General features: G+C 40.0%; 3 protein-coding genes across 6 annotated transcripts; 1 reads left to right on the forward strand and 2 right to left on the reverse strand.

Moving 5' to 3' along the window:
* Positions 1–4: 4 nt before the first annotated feature.
* LOC135435206 (zinc finger and SCAN domain-containing protein 12) lies at positions 5–2,601 on the reverse strand. The gene is made up of 5 exons (XM_064692144.1): positions 2,401–2,601; positions 968–2,327; positions 589–909; positions 458–527; positions 5–391 (listed from the first exon to the last, which is right to left on the reverse strand). Exons 1-5 carry the CDS (start codon positions 2,402–2,404, stop codon positions 143–145), a joined length of 2,004 nt encoding a protein of 667 aa, XP_064548214.1. The 5' UTR covers positions 2,405–2,601; the 3' UTR covers positions 5–142.
* Positions 2,602–2,716: 115 nt separating this feature from the next.
* Positions 2,717–4,244, forward strand: LOC135435218 (uncharacterized). The gene is made up of 3 exons (XM_064692163.1): positions 2,717–3,090; positions 3,150–3,404; positions 3,459–4,244. Exons 1-3 carry the CDS (start codon positions 3,067–3,069, stop codon positions 3,861–3,863), a joined length of 684 nt encoding a protein of 227 aa, XP_064548233.1. The 5' UTR covers positions 2,717–3,066; the 3' UTR covers positions 3,864–4,244.
* Positions 4,245–4,332: 88 nt separating this feature from the next.
* On the reverse strand, positions 4,333–20,035 carry nemy (no extended memory). Of its 4 annotated transcripts, none has more exons than XM_064692159.1 (6): positions 19,922–20,035; positions 16,422–16,564; positions 5,274–5,497; positions 4,975–5,197; positions 4,749–4,913; positions 4,333–4,693 (listed from the first exon to the last, which is right to left on the reverse strand). In XM_064692159.1, the coding sequence occupies exons 2-6, from the start codon at positions 16,529–16,531 to the stop codon at positions 4,552–4,554; spliced, it is 864 nt and encodes a 287-aa protein (XP_064548229.1). In that variant the 5' UTR covers positions 16,532–16,564; positions 19,922–20,035; the 3' UTR covers positions 4,333–4,551. The 4 variants fall into 4 exon arrangements, with proteins under 4 accessions (XP_064548229.1, XP_064548231.1, XP_064548230.1 ...); XM_064692161.1 differs by lacking the exons at positions 16,422–16,564; positions 19,922–20,035 and adding exons at positions 12,604–12,843; positions 13,384–13,473; XM_064692160.1 differs by lacking the exons at positions 16,422–16,564; positions 19,922–20,035 and adding exons at positions 5,564–5,663; positions 6,226–6,327.
* Between the last annotated feature and the right edge of the window lie 964 nt (positions 20,036–20,999).

Here is a 20,999-nt window from a genome sequence, read left to right on the forward strand (position 1 = left end):
AACGTGTACCAAAATTGCGTCGACATCGACTTATCTTTACTCTTTTTTCTTTAGCTTAACAGTACACAACTAAGAGATAGGCTAGGACTAAAGCTAAACATGTAGACTAAATGCTAAGTGCACATAACTTATTGTTATTGATCTAGAAATGCTTCAAGTCCGATTCTATGCTGGCCACATTTGTGTTCTGCATCAGCTTGATCTTCATGGCCGCCGTGGCGCCCACCGCCTGCTGCAGTATATTGGGCGGCTTTGGCTGATTCTTGTCCGCCTCGTATTGCGCTCGATGCAGCCGCTGCCGATGCTTGTACATGTTGGCGCTGCAGAAGAACGTCATGGGACAGTTTGGACAGGTGTAAAGAACTTCGCCCGTGTGCGTGGATGTGTGTTCCTGTGAAGCAGAAAAATATTCTAGTTAGAGTTTGCTTTGATTTGGAATTGTGTAGTTCGCGCAGACCTTTAGTTCTTGGGGTCGTTTGAACGCCTTATCGCACATGGTGCACTTAAACTTGCGCTCGCATTCGTGGCTGCATTGAGAAGAGAATATAATTAGCACTACGATTAAATCTGGTCACAACTAGACATTACTTGTGGTAGATGTGGCGTCGGAGGGCGCGTGCATTCGGGGAAATCTTGCTGCACACATGACAACGATGCTCGCCCGCGCTTTCCACATGTATGCTCTTCATGTGCTGCTTCAGGCCGGTCATGCCCTTTAGCCAGGCGCCGCAGATTTGACACTGCTTCAACTCGGGCTCCGGTCGCGGTGTATTTGAGTGCATCAGTTCCTGATGCTTCTTCAGAATGATTTTGGTGCGCATCTGTTTGCCGCACTTGTCGCATATGATAATGCTCTCCGGATCGTGCATCGAGTTCATATGATTCTTCAGCTTGCGTTCGGTCAGGAATCTGCAAAAGGAACAACCATTAGATAAGCTTTTGTTGAGCCGGCGGGGATCTTACTTACTTTTTGTTGCACTCGGTGCAGGTGAATTTAAATTCAGACTTGGGCACATGCTTGTTTAGCTTATGGTAGTCAATTGCGGTTTTGCTGAGGAAAGCCTTTGAGCATAGATCGCACTGGTAGGTTAGCTTGGCCACGTGCACCTGTTGATGCGACTCCAAGTGCCGTGAGTTTTGGAATGACTTGTCGCAGGTGGTGCACTTAAAGTGGTCCGGATTCCAATGGACCAGCACATGCTCGGCGAGCACTTTGCGTTGCGTGAACTTGCGGCCACAGCAGATCATATAGCCAGGATCCACTTGATGTGTGAGGCGATGATGGCGTTGCATTTCCGTAAAGTTGTGCACCAACAGATTGCATATGGAACACGGCAACACATCGCTAAAGAACTTGGCAATGATGCTGTCGAATTCCTCCTGCTGCTTTTTGCGCTGATCGAGCAGCTCGCGGGACATGCGCACTCTCGGCTCCGCCGGCTTGGCACGCTTTTTATATTTCTTGGGCCGCACCGGCGTACGCTTCGGTATGACGGCAAACTCAATCTCGCTGGGCTTGTCCATCGTAAAATCGGAATCATCGTCACTCTGTGGACTCTCCTCGCTGCTGTCGTCGTCGTCGAGCCCCTCGTCGAGCTGGCCTCCAAAGTCCTGATCATCATCGTCACTAAATTCGGCCGCGTTTTCCGACTTGAGGTTTGTGTCCAAATCTAAGGTTGACTGAGATTGCGCTTCATTTTGGGTTTCTTTGAGGATTGTTTCGCTTTTCCGTGGTCGCCCACGACGTTTTTTTGGCGTCTCCGCCGGTTCATGTGCCATAACTTCTATGGATTCGATCTGGGCATGTGGAGCTTCAACTTCCGCCTTGACACGCTTGCGAAGACGTCTGCCCGGCGAGGAGTTCAGTTGGACAGTTTGGAGGCCGGCGGTGCTCTCGAGCACCTCAATTTTGGGCAGCTGTTCCAGCTCATGCTCCTCTATCTTAACCTCCGGATAGAAGAAGTTGCGATCATTTAGCTCGGCCGGATCTGGATTGGCATTATCCGCAGCCTGTTTGGGCGCCTCCGTGCAATTGCCCTGGGTAAGCGGGTCATCTTCCATGAGCAGCACCTTTGTCTCTCGCAGCGAACACTGCGTTGCGCTGACGAAATCGTGCAGCGTATTGAAGGCGGAAAGAGTACTCCAGCATAGCGAGCAGATTCTCCGAGTTTCCCCACTACTCTGTGCCAGCTGCATGGGCAAGTGTTTGTTGATTATCTGCACCACATTCAGCTGGGCGCCCTTTGCGGAATAGACATCCAGATAATCATCCAGGTTGAGTGCATTTTCCTCCAGGCATAGCAGGCAAGCGTCGGGCGCTGGCACATCTGGCCAAAGACAAAGTAAGAGTATAAATACATTCCCTTTATTTTGATTATGCTTGTACTTCAAACAACTTACCCATGTTTTCCTACAAAACTTTTATATACATATGTAGACACTCTTTTATTAAAATACCGAAGTAAACAATTATTTCTAATTTATTTATATTGTCCTGGCTTTAACGTATTTGGCCTTTTAAGCGTTTTCTTCAAAACCAATATAAAATGTATTTTACATTTGTTTCTTTTAAATAATTTGTAATTTTATGTTTTCTGGTTGAGACAGTTTGTGGTGGGCGAGCGATAGGCGGCTAATAGTTGTATCGATAGACAGTCGATATGTGTAGTGTTGCAAGCTGATTAAAAATGTAAGCTGGTTCACAATAGTTTATTTAATAGGCATCGGCAATGGCTCCTAATAAATTTAAGCATATTTAAGCATGAATATCAACAAAAAGCATTTTATGCTCAATTATACAAAATATTAATCAACTGCTGAGTTACCGTCGGCCCAGTTAACAGCATTAGCATTTGCAAATCAATTGGATATATTTGCAACTGGATTTGCGGACGCGTTCGGCAAACATAAACAATGTGACTAAAATTTGCATGGATGCTGGAACCTGTTAGAATTAACAAAATTAATCTACAAGTTCTTGAGTAGTATTACGTTGTGTTCCAAACTGCCATTGGAGGTGTCTTAATAATCCAACCGGACAACTCATCGAAATATAAATGCTGAACAATGTCGAGCAAAGAGGAAAACACGGTAAGAATTTCAACTGCATTTTTCCATCCTAAATACAGATAAATTTCATCTTTCCACAGGTCACCAAGAACCAATTCAGCTTCTTGCAAGATAGGAAAACCTATTGGTATACTGTAAATGAAATTAAGAATGAAGCGACATGCCCAAGCTGTGGCAGATCTATTGATAAGTTTAAAAATCTAACTGCGCACGTTAAACGCTGTTTTAGCATTAAGAAAATCGGACCTATATACAGACTACACGGCTATGTCGAATGTAAATGTGGACTCCTAATCGCGGACAACACCAAGGCACAAAAGCTGCACGTTTGCATGGTAAGTCACAAATAAGATTAACCCAGTGAGGGACTACAAATGTTTGCTTTTTAGGGAGAAGTGCCCGCTTTTGAGCCGGATCTGACGTATGTGCGCAAGAAACCAACGCCGGAAGATCGAAAGGCGACCGATAAACGCATGTCCCTCAGCCCCCATCTGGAGCGTGAGCTGCTGCAGCCCAAGCCCTGGATACGCAACTTTGTCTCCCCCTTTAAGCTAGATATAGAAAACCTGCATGACAATCCCAAGCCGGAGCCGCGTGTTCGCAATTTTGACCTGCCCGTCAGCAGCGGCAAACGGGCGCCGAAGAATGTCAGCGTCTACTCCATAGGCTCCAATAATGGCACAATCTTCGTAACTGGACAAGCGCCGCCGCCATCATCGGGCAATCAGAATGTGATCCTTATAAAAAAGCGCGCACTGCGTCTGCCCCAGCTCAAGGGCGACAAGTGCAGTTAGTACAACTATTTGCCCGAAGAGCATTTGAAATAAAAGATTGTATTAGCTTTTTTTTATATGTAATAAATAGAAAGATCATTTATTATATAGTAATTGTAAAATGTTGCGTTTACAACTTATATATTGCTTAGCTTTGTTTTATGAAATACAAAAAAAGAACATCAAATGCGACGACAAATAACTACGTTTAGTTTTGTGTAAAGTTTATACACTTTATAAGTAATATATATATTTATTGAATAGTATTTTCGGTTGTAAGTGTAAAAATGTCTAAAACTGGCTAAGAATTCGGCTGTATACGGTTTCTGTATTTTGTAATTTCTAACGCTTGGTCTGGGCTGGGCGGTCCTCTAGTTCCTATTATATAGACATATATATATATACTTTTTTGAATCTGTGTAAATTTCCAATTTATCTGTTGCAATGAGAGATTCCTATACCTACAACTACTTAGCAGCAAAAGTTGGCATTCTGATAGCGAAAGGTTTAGCTTTGATTTATGTAAAGATTCTTTTGATTTGGCATAAAGTTTAGTTTTAGTGTATGTATATATATAATTATGAAGAGTATGCTGAAGCGTGTTTAATCGTTTGTGCTGCACACAGACAAGAGATTTTGGATGTAACAAATTTTGATTGCGATTATGCACACAGTTTATGCACCGAGACAGAGTATGAATGTGGCCCATTTAAATGCGTTCGGTGACATAGACTTTGGCGGATGCCGGCGCGTTGGTCCTTCGCACGGCAAAGGTGACAATGATGCCAATCACGACCAAGGTGAGTCCAATCGCGCTCGTTATATAATGCTCAATCAGTTGGTTCTCCGCACTGCAAGAACAATAATAATATTAATCTGTTTCATTTATAGCATACGTGGACGCACCTCAAGTTTGGATCCTTGGCAGTTTCGCGCTCCTTCTCGATAATGCCCGTCACGGATGTGGCAATGGCCAGCCAGAAATTGGCCAAGCCCAGGCTGGCGTGTATGGGCACCATGGCGGAGCGGCAGCTATATGTCTTGTTCTCACAGCAGAGCATCACCAGAAAACTAAATTGGCAAATCCAAAACGTAATTAGAGAAGATAATAAAAAAATAATCCAACACCTACGTGAAGAAGCCAATTACGAATTGCAGCAGAAACATGCCCATTGTGACGAAGCCCAGCCACGAGTGCAGACTGTAGAAGTTGACCTTTTGCAATACGTTGTGCGAGTCGAAGACGGAGAGGAAGCCGAGCGCAATGCAGGGTATCGCAACGGCATGAAAGAACATATGAATCAGCTTCACATAGATGTGCTTCACGCAACGGCACAGACGATAAATTAAAATCGCTGCAAAAGACAACTCAATTAGAGTTCATCTAGAGACAATTATTTTCGGGGGGGGGGGGGGGGGGGGGGCACCTACAAAATCCGGAGAGCGTCACGAAGCCGGCGACCATTAGGATGGGATGCAAATTGAACTGCTGCAGCGGTCGCTCCGTCCAGGCGAAGCCGCCGCGATAGAACATGACCCAGAAGAGCGTCAGGATCAATACGCCCACCAGGAGTATTGTCGAGAGTATGACAATCAATAGATATTCACACCAGGAACAACAGTTCCACGCATTATCCGGATCCTCCTCATAGCGTCTGCAATTGAAAAATTCAAGCACATCAAATCGTGTAAGTTTAGTTTGTGATATTTTAAGAATTTACTTTCGTTTGGGCTTTCCGCGTATCGCATTATTAAGTTTGTCGATAAAGCTGTTATTTATCATATCCATATTGTATCTGATTTATCCAAGTTAAACCTGATCTGTTATATGGCATATATATACATATATATTAGAGTTCATTTAATTATGTGCTCGTCTTTATTGCATAATTGCAGCTCAAGTCTGGCAAATTATCAGTCCGAGTTTCTCAGTCGTAACTCTGTCCGTCCGTCTCTCTGTCTCCATCCGTCTATCTCTGTTTCTCTGTCTGTCTCTCTGTCTGTCTCTCTGTCCGTCTCTCTGTCTGTCTCTCTGTTTGACTGTCTCTCTGTCTGTCTCTCTGTCCGTCTCTCTGTCCGTCTCTCTCTCTCTCTCTCTCTGTCTGTCTCCGTCCGTCTGTCTCTGTCTCTCTGTCTGTCTCCCTGTCCGTCCCTCCGTTTACATAATTACATAAATTTCTCTTGGACTCAACCATAGACTAATTGAAAACTCAGCTCTAATCTGGCTTAATTGATTTATAAAGCAAATATTTTTCTGCGGTCATCATAATGGGGTACTACTGTACTCGCAATTATCTCATTTGCCCGGTCAAAGTTAATTGCCAGTCAGCTCTATCTTGTCTCTTAGATCTTTGCAAGCATTTCTAGCAGCAATATTTCTTACTTTTTCAACTCTAATAAGGTTTTTAATTTTTTTAACTCCCTTTTTTTTTATTTGGTTCGCTTTAATGTTGCCCATTGAGTTGGGCAAATTTGCATTTTGAAAAATTATCAAATAGAGTTTTATTTATTTTTAGATTTTTTTCTTAATATTTCTTCGTTATTTGACAGAAGTTGAAAAACTTTCTTTAATTTGAATAAAAATTGTGCTTAATTTTCATGTCTTATATTTTAATCCAAGAATTTATTTTATTACATATATTGTAGATCTGTCCGAACGCTTCCAACTCCATCAATTGGCTCTCGACTATCTCATGGAATATAGTTCATATGAAATTGGATGCCAATTAAATTTGTTATTCATATCATTTTCGTCATTATGTTGCGTGAGCTGCTGCTGCTGCTGCTGATCATATGACAAAATATTCGAGAATTGCGATGATCTCAGTTTCGAAACAGATGCATTGTTGAGGCCGAAGAGCTGTGGGTGCCAATGGGATGGACTGTGGGATTTATCACACAAATTCAATTCAAAGAGCAGCTGCCACAAGAAAACAGATACGAACAAGTAAGAGGCTCTAGTCGGGCGCTCCCGACCAGTGGATACCCTGTACCCTATTCTACCAACACCAAATGCATAAAATCTTTATAAAATTAAAAGAGTAACTCTTCAAGAAGCTACTTGTCAAGTTTGGTGACTCTAGCTCTTATAATTAACGAGATTTGCTCAAAAAACAGGTTTTCGATATCGATTTTTATCGATTACTTGGAGTTAAGTTAAGTTATCGCTTAACGGAAGCCAACTCGTACTGCGCGGGCACTAGGAGGACCTACATTTAAAATTTCAAGTCTCTAGCTCTAATAGGTTCTGAGATCCTTAGGGACGAACAGACGGACTTGGCTAGATCGGCTCGGCTATTGATGCTGATCGAGAATATATATACTTTATGGGGTCGGAAATGCCAGCCTGTTACATTTGCACAAGCACATTATACCCTTTTAACCACTTTGAATGGGTTCAGGGTATAAAAAGAGATGCCAAGTGGTCAGAGCTGGGCTGGAGGGGGGCGGGGCTGGGCTGGGGGGCTACAGCTGGATGGAGCTGTGGTAATTAGGCGCATTGCTGTTGGCCAACGAGCTGGTTAATCATTTCCAAGTGCAACTGCGGTTGCACTTGAAGTGACAGCAAAACAATTCCAAAACAAAACGAAAGCCAAGCTAAATTATTATTATTTAAATTAATAGTGCGCAGAGCAAAGAAATCGGTCGCCGCGTGATAATGAAAGCAAAAGCCAAACACATTAAAAATCAAGTAAAAATGATAAAGTTGCGCGTGCTAGACTCTCTAATACCCTAGACTCTCCCCCCATTATTACTATGTGTTCGATTGGTATGAAATCTCCTGGGCTTAAAGATGGCATTCCAATAATTGTCTATAATCAGATATTTCCTCTTATAGCGCGTACAGTCTGACCTTGGTGTGTGTAGCTTTTATAAGGCCTTAAAATAACAAATAATAAATCGATATTTATCGATTTCGTTTAACCGATAACGTGATCGATATTTATCGATTTTGTTTAACCGATAACGTGATCGATATTTATCGATTTTGTTCAACCGATAACGGGATCGATTTTTATCGATTTTGTTTAACGATAACGTGATCGATTTTTATCGATTTCGTTTAACCGATAACGTGTTCGATATTTATTGATTTTGTTTAACCGATAACGTGATCGATATTTATCGATTTGGTTTAACCGATAACGTGATCGATATTTATCGATTTTGTTTAACCGATAACTCTTAAATTTTTCATACAGAAAGTCGGAAAAACTAGATGCTCGCTAGCATTTCTAATGAGCATAGGGTATTATTAAGAAAAACAACAACAACTTGTTAAATACCATATTTAAGCACGCACTTTCTAAAGGGGGCTGTCGAGAGGGGTAGGGGGGGGGGGTAAGGAGGGGGTAATTGGGTTTGGGGTACGGACTGCATTGTATCACTTGCATCATTTTGTGATACGCGCGCGACTCGTAATAAGCGCTTTAATTAACATGCGCCGCGGCATCCGTCAGTGTCTGACCAAACGCCGGACCGACCGTCTGTCTGTCTGTTTGTCCGTTCGTCTGTCTGCCCGTCCGTCTAGCTGTGCCCCACTGAAATTGTTGTTGTTGCACTGACAGTCGATGCATGCCTCGAGCGCGCGATGTCAATGAACGGCCAATGCAACAAAATAAACAATTTATACATATACATATATATATACTATATACCATATACCCCACATGTTATGGCTAGGGGAATGAGAGGAGGGGCGGGGGGGGGGGGGTGCAGGCTGCAGCATTTAGTTTTCAACACATTGCACAAGGGGGTGGGGTGGGAGGAGGGGGCAGGGCCTTTGCTTTTTAACACACATTTCACTTGCCGCCCGAAGTGCAACAACGACCACAAATTGTTGTTGCAGCCACAGGGGAAGGTGGGTGGGGGGAGGGGGGGGAAGGGGGGCTGCATGCAGCTGCAGCTTGTTGTCGCTGCAGCTTGTATCTGCATCTTGTTGTAGCTGCATCTGTTTGTATCTGTGCAGCTCTTTCACTTTTTTTTTCGTTTTACTGTGCGCTGGGAAAATTTCGCTAAAAGCTTTTGCTTTTGCTTTTCGCTGCGTTTGTGCAACAACTCGTTTTACATAGTCGACTGCAAGTTGCAAGCTGCAAGCTGCAAGTGCAGACTAAACCTGAACCTGAGCCGCAGTCGCAGCCATGGCTTTCAATGTGCCTGCTGCTGATTTAAGGCCAATTGTTGCTAATGGGTCAGCAACAATTTGCGGCTGTTGACACTGCGCCCACAACAACAGCAGCAACAACTGCGGCAGACATGGCTGGAGACTGCCTGGTGCCGTTGCCAGGCGTGTCTAATGAAGGAAAGCGCCAAATCCAAATCCGAATCCAAATCCTAAGCTGACAGTTCCTTAACCGCAACAATCTTCATAGAGCCGGCGAAAGCAGCCACAGCTACAATCAGCCATAGATTGTAGCTCCAAGTCATGGGTCGGACATCTGCAGCCCCAATAAGTATATATATTTTTATGTCTGACCAATATTTTCATTTTTTTGATGCCAATCGATAGTACTGATCCTTGCGAGTCCAAAATGGTATAAAATTCCCAAATCGGACATTATTTGGCCGAGATATTCCAAAAAATCATCAAAAAGGTATTGCCTATTTCTAAATTTAATTCCCGGATATTTTGACCAAACTCGCCACTCCTATCAACATCAGAGCTCGAGGAATAATCGAGAGAAAAATATCTCACATCTGCTAAATGTCTGCAAGTCATTTTCATCTCTTGTATCTCCAAGATACTTTTTATTATTTTCCTAGTCTTTCAAAAAACTACAACGAGGATAACAATTTAAAGGTTGTTCAATTATAAACATATATTGTATAAAAGTACAAATAGCATAATGTCCGTCAGCTTTTATCTGGCTGTTTATCTTGTGGCAGGTGATAAGCTCATGTGATTTCCACACAGAAGATACAAATGTATCTCAAGTGTAGTGCAAACAACTGTGCCATAATGAGAGCCCAGCTATATGAGTTGTCTTTGGGCAGTTAACTCTCCCAGTCGAAAGCGGGCTAATTATGGTTAAAACAGCTGATGGATGGCGCTCAAAACTGGAGCGCGACTCGTTTAACTGCATAAAGAATACAACTATTGATGCGGCACAGTTACAGATACAAAAGTATCTGCAAGTGCTCGCTGTGTGTATCTGTAAGTACACGAAGCTTAAGTAGGTGTTTGGCATGCAGGAAACTTGGGCACAATTTCAATTAAAGCGAATTAAAACTACAATTAAGCCTTAACTAAATTAAAACATATGCTCGCAAGCATGACGGAAAATCAACCTCAACAAAAAAAAAACGAGAAAGAAGGGCTACCTTCGGCACGCCGAAGTTTTAATACCCTTGCTCGTGTCTAAGAAGCATAGGGAAAATAGTTAATGCAGAGTATGGTTAAGTTATCTTGAACAAAAAAAGTTTTCCATGTAAGAACCTACTTTTCGACCGATCGTTCCTATGGCAGCTATATGATATTGTGGTCCGATGTAAATAAGATTTTGCGAAAATGTAGGGAATATAGTTAAACTCAAAAAAGTCGAGTTTGGTTAAGATATCTTGAAAAACAAAAAAGTTTTCCGTACAACAGCTTGTTTTTCGACCGATCGTTCCTATGGCAGCTATATGATATAGTAGTCCAATGTTGTTAGAATTTTGCAAATATATGAGGAACATAGAGAAACTAAAAAATGCCGAGTTTGGTCAAGATATCTTGAAAAACAAAAAAGTTTTCCATATAACCACTTAATTTTCGACCGATCGTTCCTATGGCAGCTATATGATATAGTGCTCCGATGTTGTTAGGATTTTGCAAATATATGAAGAGCATAGTAAAACTAATAAATGCCGAGTTTCGTCAAGATATCTTGAAAAACAAAAAAGTTTTTCATACAAGAACCTACTTTTCGACCGATCGTTCCTATGGCAGCTATACGATATAGTAGTCCGATGTTGTTAGAATTTTGCAAATATATGAAGAACATAGAGAAACTAATAAATGCCGAGTTTGGTTAAGATATCTTGAAAAACAAAAAAGTTTTCCATATAACCACTTAATTTTCGGCCGATCGTTCCTATGGCAGCTATATGATATAGTGGTCCGATTCAATTGATTCCGACATATCTACTGCGTGCAACAGAAAGAGGGACTTCTGCAAAATTTCATAAAGATAGCTTTAAAACTGACAGACTAACTCGTATAGAAACAGACAGATGGACATGGCTATATCGACTTGAAATTGATCAAGAATATATATATACTTTAGGGGGTCGGAGATGTCTCCTTCTATGCGTTGCATATTTAACGACAAAATTATAATACCCTCTGCAAGGGTATATAATAAGAAAAACAGACGCACACAATGTGTGCGTGTATCCTGCGGGTTAATTATGATGAAGTGCGCGTAACGAAGCTTAGCTACAACTAAGTGTAACTTGTACATGTATCTGTGTGTAACTCTGTGTAACTGTGTGTGCGTGTGTGTCTGTGGTGTTGCTTTACAATGGGCGACAATTGTTTACGGACTGAGCGCCGTCTCGGGGAGTTTCAATTGAAACATTTTCGTGCGGTTGCTGCCCCGTTTTGTTTAAAACGGCCTGCGGCTTGAGTTTCGCCTGCATGTGTCGGTGTGTGTGTCTGTCTGTGTGTGTGTGTGTGTGCTGGTAATTGTATCTTAAAGATACAATCAAATTCGCAGTACCACAACTCGACACGCTGCGCAAATGCGACACTGTGTGGCAGTTGCCCTGCAATTTATTCATTGAATTATTGTATTTATTTATCATATTTATAAACATTTCTTCTCTCTTTCCTTTTTTATTTAGCTCGAATTCGAATCAAGAGCCAGGCAGCCTGGCTCACAGTACTCTATTTAAAGCGGCATATGTAGTCATATGTATCTACCTCCCCCCCAAAAGCAGCACATAATTTATCAATTTAAATGTTTCTGAGCTGGCTTTTTAAGCAGAGGGCAGTTTGTTGAGTTGCCAGGTCCATGCTAGAATTTGGACTCCAAGTGAATTTGGGAGTTTGTTGAGTTGCCAGCTTCATGTTAGAAATTAACCTCCAAGTAAATTTAGGAGTCTGCCTAGCTTAGGTGTCTGAGAGTTGAACTAAGAAGCAGGAAATCGCCAGTTCAAATATTTTATTTTTGTTTATTTAAATTAAAGTTGTTGAATTGCCAGCCTCATGTTAGAATTTAACCTCCGAATAAACTCAGACGATAGCCCAGCTTAGGTGTCTGAGGGTCGAACTAAGAAGTGGAAAATCGCCAGTTTAAATATTTAAATTAAAGTTGTTGAGTTGCCAGCCTCATGTTAGAATTTAACCTCCGAATAAACTCAGAAGATAGCCCAGCTTAGGTGTCTGAGAGTCGAACTAAGAAGCGGAAAATCGCCAGTTCAAATATTTAATTTATGATTATTTAAAAAAAAAAAAATAACAGCTGCCTATTGAGCTGCCTTTGTACATGTGCGAAGTTGGCACGAATTACACAAAAATTATTTTGGTATCATTTTCAACATTTGTACCGATAATATTCTACACATCACAGACACAATTTCCCATTAGATAAGTTCCCGTCTTAGCTGAGCTTTAGGCGGTCGAAATGTCTCAAATATGCGGCAATTAGCAGCAAAAAAATAAGCCTTGATATGCTAATAAACAGTCGAGATATAATTCCGTACTAATTGTTGTATAATCTCTTGAATCAACATGAAGTTTATTTTGATGAAGAAGAATCTTTGTCGTATTAAGACTTACGCTGTTGTCGTTCCTCCACGCGGCATTTTGCCCAAATGACGATCGCGCATTTAAGCGAATTTATGTAGATTTTCCCTTTGTTGTTGTTTGTTGTTTTTCTTATTTTTTCGCGCGCCAAAGCAAACCGGCGAGCACACGGCGTATACGTAATTAATACGTCACAGCGCGTTTATTTTGCTATAGATTTAAAAATCGAGATCGAAATCGGAATTTCCCACAAAATATTCTCTAGCGTATGCGCTGTAAAAATTACAAGTGAAAATTGAATTCGTTTCGATTTGCAACTGAGGCTGAAGCTGAGACTGAGGCTGGAAGATTAACTAAATAATAATTAAAACATTTGTTTAGTCGCTATATATATATATACATATATATATATATATATATCAATCAGACATTTAGCGAATCGACTTGCTAATCAGCACGTTAATTTGTCGGGCACAAAAGGAAAAGAAATTCTAGAAAATAAAAAATTGTTTTAGTTTCGCTTTGGATGCGGTTCCCAAAAGATATTCAAGAAGGTAATCTATTCCATTAATTAACGTGATTGATGTTGTTTTTTTGTTGTTGTGTATGCAAATGTGATGCCATTTTCTGACAACTTTCGATTTCATTAATTGAAAGACAATATAACTAGCTCAGCTGTATCTATTTTAAAAGGAAAACTAAACACTTTCTATAAAAAAGATCGCAAGGTTATTTGTTTATATTGTTTGCTTTTGTTCTCTGGCAAACACAACACTTAAATTAAAACGCACACACACAAGCACACACACACACATTTGTTTTCCACACGATATTCAAATAACGCCCGCTAGCCGCAAACAACGTCTGTTAACGATCAACAGCGAATGAACAACTGAAAAACCAACTGAAAATACTGCCGGTTTTGGTGTGGGATCTGCCGGCGCGAGAGAGAAATGGCTGCTGCCTCTGCTAAAGCTTTTGTCCGTTTTACTTTTCAATTGATAACGAACTCGATTTTGCAAACAAAACAAAAAATCTAAATTCATTGATTTTAGCTTCTTGTAATTTGTCAATATACACATATATTTGTCTAAATAAATAATATTAAGCAACCAAAAACGACAAATTTAAAATCAAAATTAACGTCAACAGCCTGTGCATGCAATGCTGCTGTTAAGCACATGTTAAGCTCAAAAAGGCACTGCTAAGCTCAAAGTGTTGTGTATGGTTAAACTGCGTGTGTGATCAGAGCGAAGACACAAACCCGCAACAAGCTTTGGCGCCATATTCAAATGTGTTTTAAGCTGACTTTGTTGATTAAAATTAAATGTGTTTTATAAAATCACACTTAAAATAACTGTATGTCAGCTTGAAAAATGGTAACAATTTCCACAGATTTTATAACAATTATTTCAAGTGTACGCATATCTCTCTTAAGATAATAATATTGCATTTAACAAGCGCATGTGACCTTGTTGATAAATTTTCGAGACTTTTAGGCAAACATTATAAGAGATAGTCGCAGTTTCTGTAAATATTATAAATGAATTTCAGCTGACAGCATGATAGCATTCGAAAACTCTAATATGAAATATGACAAACGAGTTGTCCAATTGAGGTCTTACTTAATTTGCTGCTCTATTAATAGAAACTATTCGACTTTTATTTTATTAATAAATGAAAGCTACATGGACATCAATCAGAACATCTGCCTGACACTGTTCCCTCAAACTAATCAAATGTGTATAAATAATTGATGAAGTTTGTAAATGCTAAACGAAACTGGGACACGTTTCTATTCGGGTCGGTAATTACAGGGACACACACCTTGCTAATGCGTGCTCATTACACACAACACACGGCACACGGCACAGGTGAGCAGCACGAGACAACGGGCAACTCCTTAGAAATGGACGCGGCTCGCATTCAGTTGTTTTTCTTCGCTTTTCCGTTTTCCGTTTTCGGCTGAGCGCGCCCAGAAATTGCTTCAAATCGAATGAAATGAGCGAAGAGTTCCACAAAATATGTACGTAATTACAAAAGAGTTTTTTTGGGGTAGGAGATAAAAACACAAAAAAAATAATAGAAAATGAAAACAAGGATGTGGCACGCGATCAACTGTTGAATGTGTGTGCAAAGGTGTGCGCAGGTGTGCACAGGTGTGTGCGTGTGTGTGTGTGCGTGTGTGTGATTTGCGAGCTGCTCGTATTAAAATAGAATTTACGACCTAGCGCGTACATGGATTAGGAAATTGGCGCATTAAAAAAAAGGTAGTGAAAGGAAAGGAGTACGCCCCGCCCCCCCGCCTGAGGCAAGGGCGTGGCCCAAATGCTGTGCATTAATAACGCGGCGTATACGTAACTTGTTGTTCCCTTTTGTCGCTCTATGGCAAATGTAAATGGTTACACTTGGTCCCATTACGGCAAACGATTAATGTGCACAGTTTTAACGAGCTATTTTGACGACAGCGAGGTCAAGGCAGGCTTCTACCCGATCCCAGGTCATATAACTAGCCCAGCTGGACTTAGCTCCCATTTTGGCGACAGTTCCTCGCCTGACGAGGTCAAGGCAGGATTTTCCCGATCCCAGCTCATATAACTAGCCCAGCTGGACTTAGCTCCTCGCCTGACGAGGTCAAGGCAGGCTTTTCAATCTACATGATCCCAGTTGCCGGGACATATAGCTGGGCTTAGTTGGGCTTAGTTGGACTTAGCTGGACTTAGCTCCCATTTTGGCAACAGCTCCTCGCCTGACGAAGTCAAGGAAGGGTCCCGATCCCAGTAGCCGGGACATATAGCTGGGCCTAGCTGGACTTAGCTGGACTTAGCTCCCATTTTGGCAACAGCTCCTCGCCTGACGAGGTCAAGGCAGGATTTTCCCGATCCCAGCTCATATAACTAGCCCAGCTGGACTTAGCTCCTATTTTGACGACAGCTCCTCGCCTGACGAGGTCAAGGCAGGCTCCCGATCCCAGTAGCCGGGACATATAGCTGGACTTAGTTGGGCTTAGTTGGACTTAGCTCCCAATTGCCGGCTAGACGACGCCAATTGCTACACTTATCGCTCTCCACATGGTCTCAAATTCAACTTGACACAATTTATTTAAATATTTATTTATGTTTTATTTATTTTTTAACTGCGTTGATTAGTTGATGGACTGGAAGAGCGCAATGTCTCCCTAATTCGCCAGCAGAACAAAAAACAAATAGATCTTCGAAACATATGCGGCAAATAGTACACAAGTGTTGACATAGCTGCAAATACCCTGTAAAAGCGGTCCGACAGAAGGTATATATAGCACATTATCGATCTGTTTTTTTATATGAATAATCCGAATTTGGAGACTGACTTTTTAATTCTTTATGATATTTCTGCCTAACTATATTCAAACAAGACTAACACTACGATTTTTTCTATACAGGCTCGACTTATCCATACCCTGTCTAAATTTTCCTTGACATTTTCATACTCTGCCCAAACTTTTCTCTATTATAACTTTGCCAAAACTCAACTGTTTTTTATAAAGAATACTTTTTTTTTAACTTGGTTTGACCTCCAGATTAATCTGGCATTCAATTTTAACAAGACAATCTTTTGTCGAAAAACTTCTGAATATTTTAATCCCCAAGTTAAATGCCTGAGCTTTCCATTACCAGAACTTTACCAAAACTCAATCGATTTTAATGAGGAGCACATTTTTGGTCTTGGGTTGAGCCAAAGATTAACCTGAAATCAAAAAATAACCCAGAATATCACACCTTATGGAGCCGTGTTGCATATTAGCAGTGATTTAAGGCCTGGGATTATATTTTGGATATCTTAAAATACATTCTGTTAATAAATGGACTCACTTTTCATCTGGCGGCGGCGGCATTTCAATGCCATTGGGCGTGCCCGGCGGCGTCTTCTCGTTCTCCATGATGGCCAGCGGGGGCAGGGGACTCACCGAATTGCTATCCATGTGAAGGCAATCAATTGTTGATAGTTTGGCCGCCTGTCAAAAGGATGAAACGTTAAGAGCTGTTGTCTATCAGTTGTCTGTTGTCCAACAGACTATTTTTCCCCCTATTTTTGCCTTATTTTTTTCCCCTATTTTTGCCTTTTTATCTGTAGCTCATAAAAATGTTTTCCATAATATTTAGTAGCAGCTAAAATCGGAGTCAGAAGTGGCGAACTGTTGCTGACAGATGCGGACACGGACTCCGACACGGATCCAGCAGGGTCTGCCGCTGGAATAATATGGCGGGGGGCGGCGAAAATCTCAGCCTCTCGCCTGCGGTTGGGCCGAGCTGTTATATCCCCCTCCCCCCCTCTCTCTCTCTCTCTGTGCGGTGATGAATAGCGGCGCCGTTATATGCCACTTTTCATTACGTAGCTGCCAGCTACATAAATAAGCGTGTGTGTGTGTGTGTGTGTGTGTATTCGCTACAGCTACATAAATAAGTTTGCATGTGTGCGTGTGTGTGGGTGTGCTCGTGTATGTGTGTGTGTGTGTTCATTCGCTCTGAATGGAAATGAAGCTGCAATCTCTGCCATATTGTTGAATGAATTGTGCAGCGAGTGCTGCCGATAACTGATCCAATTTCTCTCCCTCTCTCACTCTCCCCCTCTCTTTCTCGCTCCCACCGCTGCCTTATAGTATTTAAGCTTAAAATGGAAATTTAGTTTCATTTTTGGATATTATGGGGCGACATGCACAAAATGCTCGTCATATGCGAGTGCCCAAAGGTAGAAATGCGGCATCAACATATTTGAGTGCATTGCACTTGAGCTGCATTCAAGAGAAAAACAAGTTCGGGTACTTAAGCTTTTTGATTGGCTTTGTGACGCCAAGGAGCAAAGCTTATGATTAGCTTGTGTTCAATTTCTTGCTCAAGCAACTGAGAACTGAAACAACTGTAATTCAATGCAATTCTGTACATTGTTAAATTTTATAACATTTTTGGCTATATTTTAAACTGTGAGATTTGAACTAAATACTAAAATTTGGCAGAGGAGTTTGTGCAAAGAAAGGGAATAAGTCTTACGTGAGAGAAAAAAGTACTTTGAGCAAAAAAGGGAATAAATCGTATCTGAGAGAAAAAAGTCCAAAAAAGGGAATAACCCTTACGTGCGAGAAAAAAGTCCTTTAATAAAACTAAGTAAAAGTGAGCTGAAACTATCTGAATATCAGCTCATAGATATGTATATCATATGGCCAGTGGGCAATAGTGCAATTCATTAAAGGGCACACAAGTGTCGGTGTGTCGAAATTCAATTTGTTTTTTCTGTCTTTTGTTTGTTATTGTGCGCTGTGCCAGACGTAGTCGACGTGTAAAATTGACTATCATACGTCCGAGTGCGTTCTCCAGAATCGTTGAGAGCGCCAATTTCCGACATGGATGTCGCCTCGCGTCGCACTTTGATTGAAGTCTCTTCGCCTGGCCCACACACACACACACACACTACTAATACTATCAGAAAAAAAAACTTCGAAGGGAAAACCAATAATTATACGTAAGTACACATACGTATGTTCTATTTATTGGCAGTTCATTGAACTCAGCCCAGGAGACATTTGATGGACACTTCAATGCATATTGTGGTCGACTTTCCTTTAAATGCATGAGCTTTCCTTCCGAATCGCTTTGCATAATCGACATGTGTCCATTTCCCAGGCTCGACTTGGCCACTTTCCAATGGACAACCTATAACTGTACCGGAGTGTCCCTCTACCTTGTTTACCTTCGTCCATTCCGTACTTGATTTGTGTCACAACACTTTTCCAACTTACAAATTGCTGATCCATCCACCCAAAACAACCCAAACTATCCCAATCGAGCTGCCTGAGTATTATTATTGGGGGTTTAACACTTTCCTCGAATGTGTACACAACACAGAAAACTGTGGGAATTACGCGCATTTCTGATTAGTCTTTTACACTAAGAGAAAAGGGACTTTCTAAAATGTTTCTGGAATTTCAAGTGGAACGATTCGTTACATATGAATATTACTTGATTTAAGCATAAGCTGGATTATTATTAGAATTTGCATCAGGATTCGGAATATGTTTCCTGACAAGATTCTTCTTGATTCTACTTGTGAAATTTCCAGTGGGAGAATGTGATCTTTCGTTATTATTAAAATAGAAAAATCTTACTTGATTTAAGCATAAGCTTAATTTTTAATTTTAATAGAATTTGCATATTAGGATCATCGGAATTAAGAAAAGGATTCCTGACAAGATTCTTCTTCAAGAATAAACCCTTCTGAAATTTGTACTTGTGGAATTTTTTCTTGGTTATTATTAAGTTATGGATGAATCTTACTTGATTTAAGCATAAGCTTAATAATTATAAGAATTTCCATATTAGGATCATCGGGATTAAGAATATGATGAGAAAAACGACCTTCTGAAATTTGTAGTTGTGGAATTTTAAGTGAAAGGATTCGTTCTTGGTTATTATTAAGTTATGGATGAATATTACTTGATTTAAGCATAAAATATTAATAAATAATAACAAGAATTTGCATTTTAGGATCATTGGGATTAAGAAAATAATTTCCGACAAGATTCTTCTTGAGCAAAGTTCTGTCGGATGTGTTAGATCTTTATTACTTTATTTGAGTACAAAATCCTAGGGTTTTCCTAGCTCTTCAATTGAACCTCATATTCGACTTGGCGGGCGCTTTTATGTTGCACTCTAAATAATCCACTCTATGCAATTCATGTCAGATATTCAAATCTTTGGATCTACAAATTCCGAGAGGAAACAGACATAATTCCATGTCTCAATTGGCGACTGCACACAGAGAGAGAGAGAGAGAGAGAGAGAGGGAATTATAAGATAAAAGATATTTCTAGCACTTATTGCCCGATGGCCCCAATTGCGTCGGCTTTGTAGGCGCCCACATATATACATATATCAGTGCAGACCCAATTTGATGTAGGAAACTGCACATTATGCAATGCGGCGTTGCCGTTTCCGTATCCGTATCTGAAGACAATAACAAAAGTCGAAATATTCGACGGATATACGCGTTCGCTTTGGCTGTTCGACGGATATACGCGTTCGTTTTGGGTGTATTCATGAATATAGATGCGTTTTTAATGAATCAAATATCGTTAAAAATAAAAGAGAAGCTCAATTTGTTAAGCCTGTTACTATGCTCCGTTTTGGCAGAGTATACACAACTTAATAATCCGATTAAGCGTAGTTTTTTCTTTTTTGAGGTAGAAAAAACTTTGGGGCTTGCCGGAAATGGTTAGAGGTCCGGGCAATTTCTGATGCTGCTGCTGCAGTTGTTGTTGTTGTTGTTTTCGCTCTGCTGCCAAACAATACAAATAATTTGTCGTCTTACTATAACCTACCCCAAGTTTTTATACAGTGCGCACTGCGAACTATTCAAAATTCCAAGCTTCTTTTCACTAATGAGCTTTATTTTGTAAATCCATCAAATGTTCACTAATTGAATGCCGTTGCAGTGCGATTAACTAACTAATTTATCATTTTAAGCTAAATATGCAACCGCACGATGCCACAAAAATCGGGAAATACACACAAATGCCGCTCGTTCCGTTCGCCACGAATGCTGCGCTCGAACTAAATTGTTTGCCGGCAGCGTTCGACGCGCTGCGAACATCGAATAATTCGTTCGATGTTGTTGTTGTTGGTTGGTTGGGGCTTGGGGGTTTTCGAACAACCCAACTTCGTGTCGTTGCGTGACAGTGGGACGAAGGCGTTGGAAACAGGCTGAAAACATTGGGCGGGTCTTCTGATAAGTGAGTGCATTTTAGAGGCTCAATGTGAATTATTATTATTATTAGTTGTATTAGTATTATAATTAATATGATTGTTATTAGTATTATAATTATTATCATTGTTACTATTATTTTTATTAGCATTTTATTATAATTATTATCATTCTTATTATTTTTATTATTAGTACTAGTTTTATAGTTATTACCATTGTTATTATAATTATTAGTATTAGTTTTATAATTATTATTATTGTTATTATAATTATTAGTATTAGTATTATAATTATTAGTATTAGTATTATAACTATTATTATCATTAGTATTAGTATTAGTATTAGTATTAGTATTAGTATTAGTATTAGTATTAGTATTAGTATTAGTATTAGTATTAGTATTAGTATTAGTATTGGTATCATTGTTAGTATTATTATTTGCATTCGTATTGTAATTATTATTATTGTTATTAATATTATTAGCATTATTATTAGAATTAGTATTACAATTATTATTATTTTTATTATTATTAGTATTAGAAGAATAATTATTGTTATTGTTAAATATGTATAATAGCATTATTATTCTAATTATTATTATTTTTTTTTAGTATTAGTATTATAATTATTATTATTGTTATTACTAGTATTGGTATTATAATTATTATCACTGTTTTTATTATTATTATTAGCAT

The sequence above is a fragment of the Drosophila montana genome, unplaced genomic scaffold (genome assembly GCF_035044405.1).
Source record: "Drosophila montana isolate Dmon_TW-CO22-7 unplaced genomic scaffold, ASM3504440v1 contig_3529_1, whole genome shotgun sequence".
Taxonomy (NCBI): Eukaryota; Metazoa; Arthropoda; class Insecta; order Diptera; family Drosophilidae; genus Drosophila; species Drosophila montana.

Excerpts from the sequence above, each read along its gene's own strand:
- LOC135435218 (XM_064692163.1), top strand. The coding sequence starts at position 3,067 with ATGTCGAGCAAAGAGGAAAACACG. Across the intron at positions 3,091-3,149 it reads CGAGCAAAGAGGAAAACACG|GTCACCAAGAACCAATTCAG; the intron begins GTAAGAATTTCA and ends ATCTTTCCACAG. Across the intron at positions 3,405-3,458 it reads AAAAGCTGCACGTTTGCATG|GGAGAAGTGCCCGCTTTTGA; the intron begins GTAAGTCACAAA and ends TTTGCTTTTTAG.
- nemy (XM_064692159.1), bottom strand. The coding sequence starts at position 16,531 with ATGGATAGCAATTCGGTGAGTCCCCTGCCCCCGCTGGCCATCATGGAG. Across the intron at positions 5,498-16,421 it reads CCGCCGCCGCCAGATGAAAA|ACGCTATGAGGAGGATCCGG; the intron begins GTGAGTCCATTT and ends TTTCAATTGCAG. Across the intron at positions 4,694-4,748 it reads GCCAAGGATCCAAACTTGAG|TGCGGAGAACCAACTGATTG; the intron begins GTGCGTCCACGT and ends TTGTTCTTGCAG.
- LOC135435206 (XM_064692144.1), bottom strand. Across the intron at positions 910-967 it reads TGCACCGAGTGCAACAAAAA|ATTCCTGACCGAACGCAAGC; the intron begins GTAAGTAAGATC and ends TTCCTTTTGCAG. Across the intron at positions 392-457 it reads AACGACCCCAAGAACTAAAG|GAACACACATCCACGCACAC; the intron begins GTCTGCGCGAAC and ends TCTGCTTCACAG.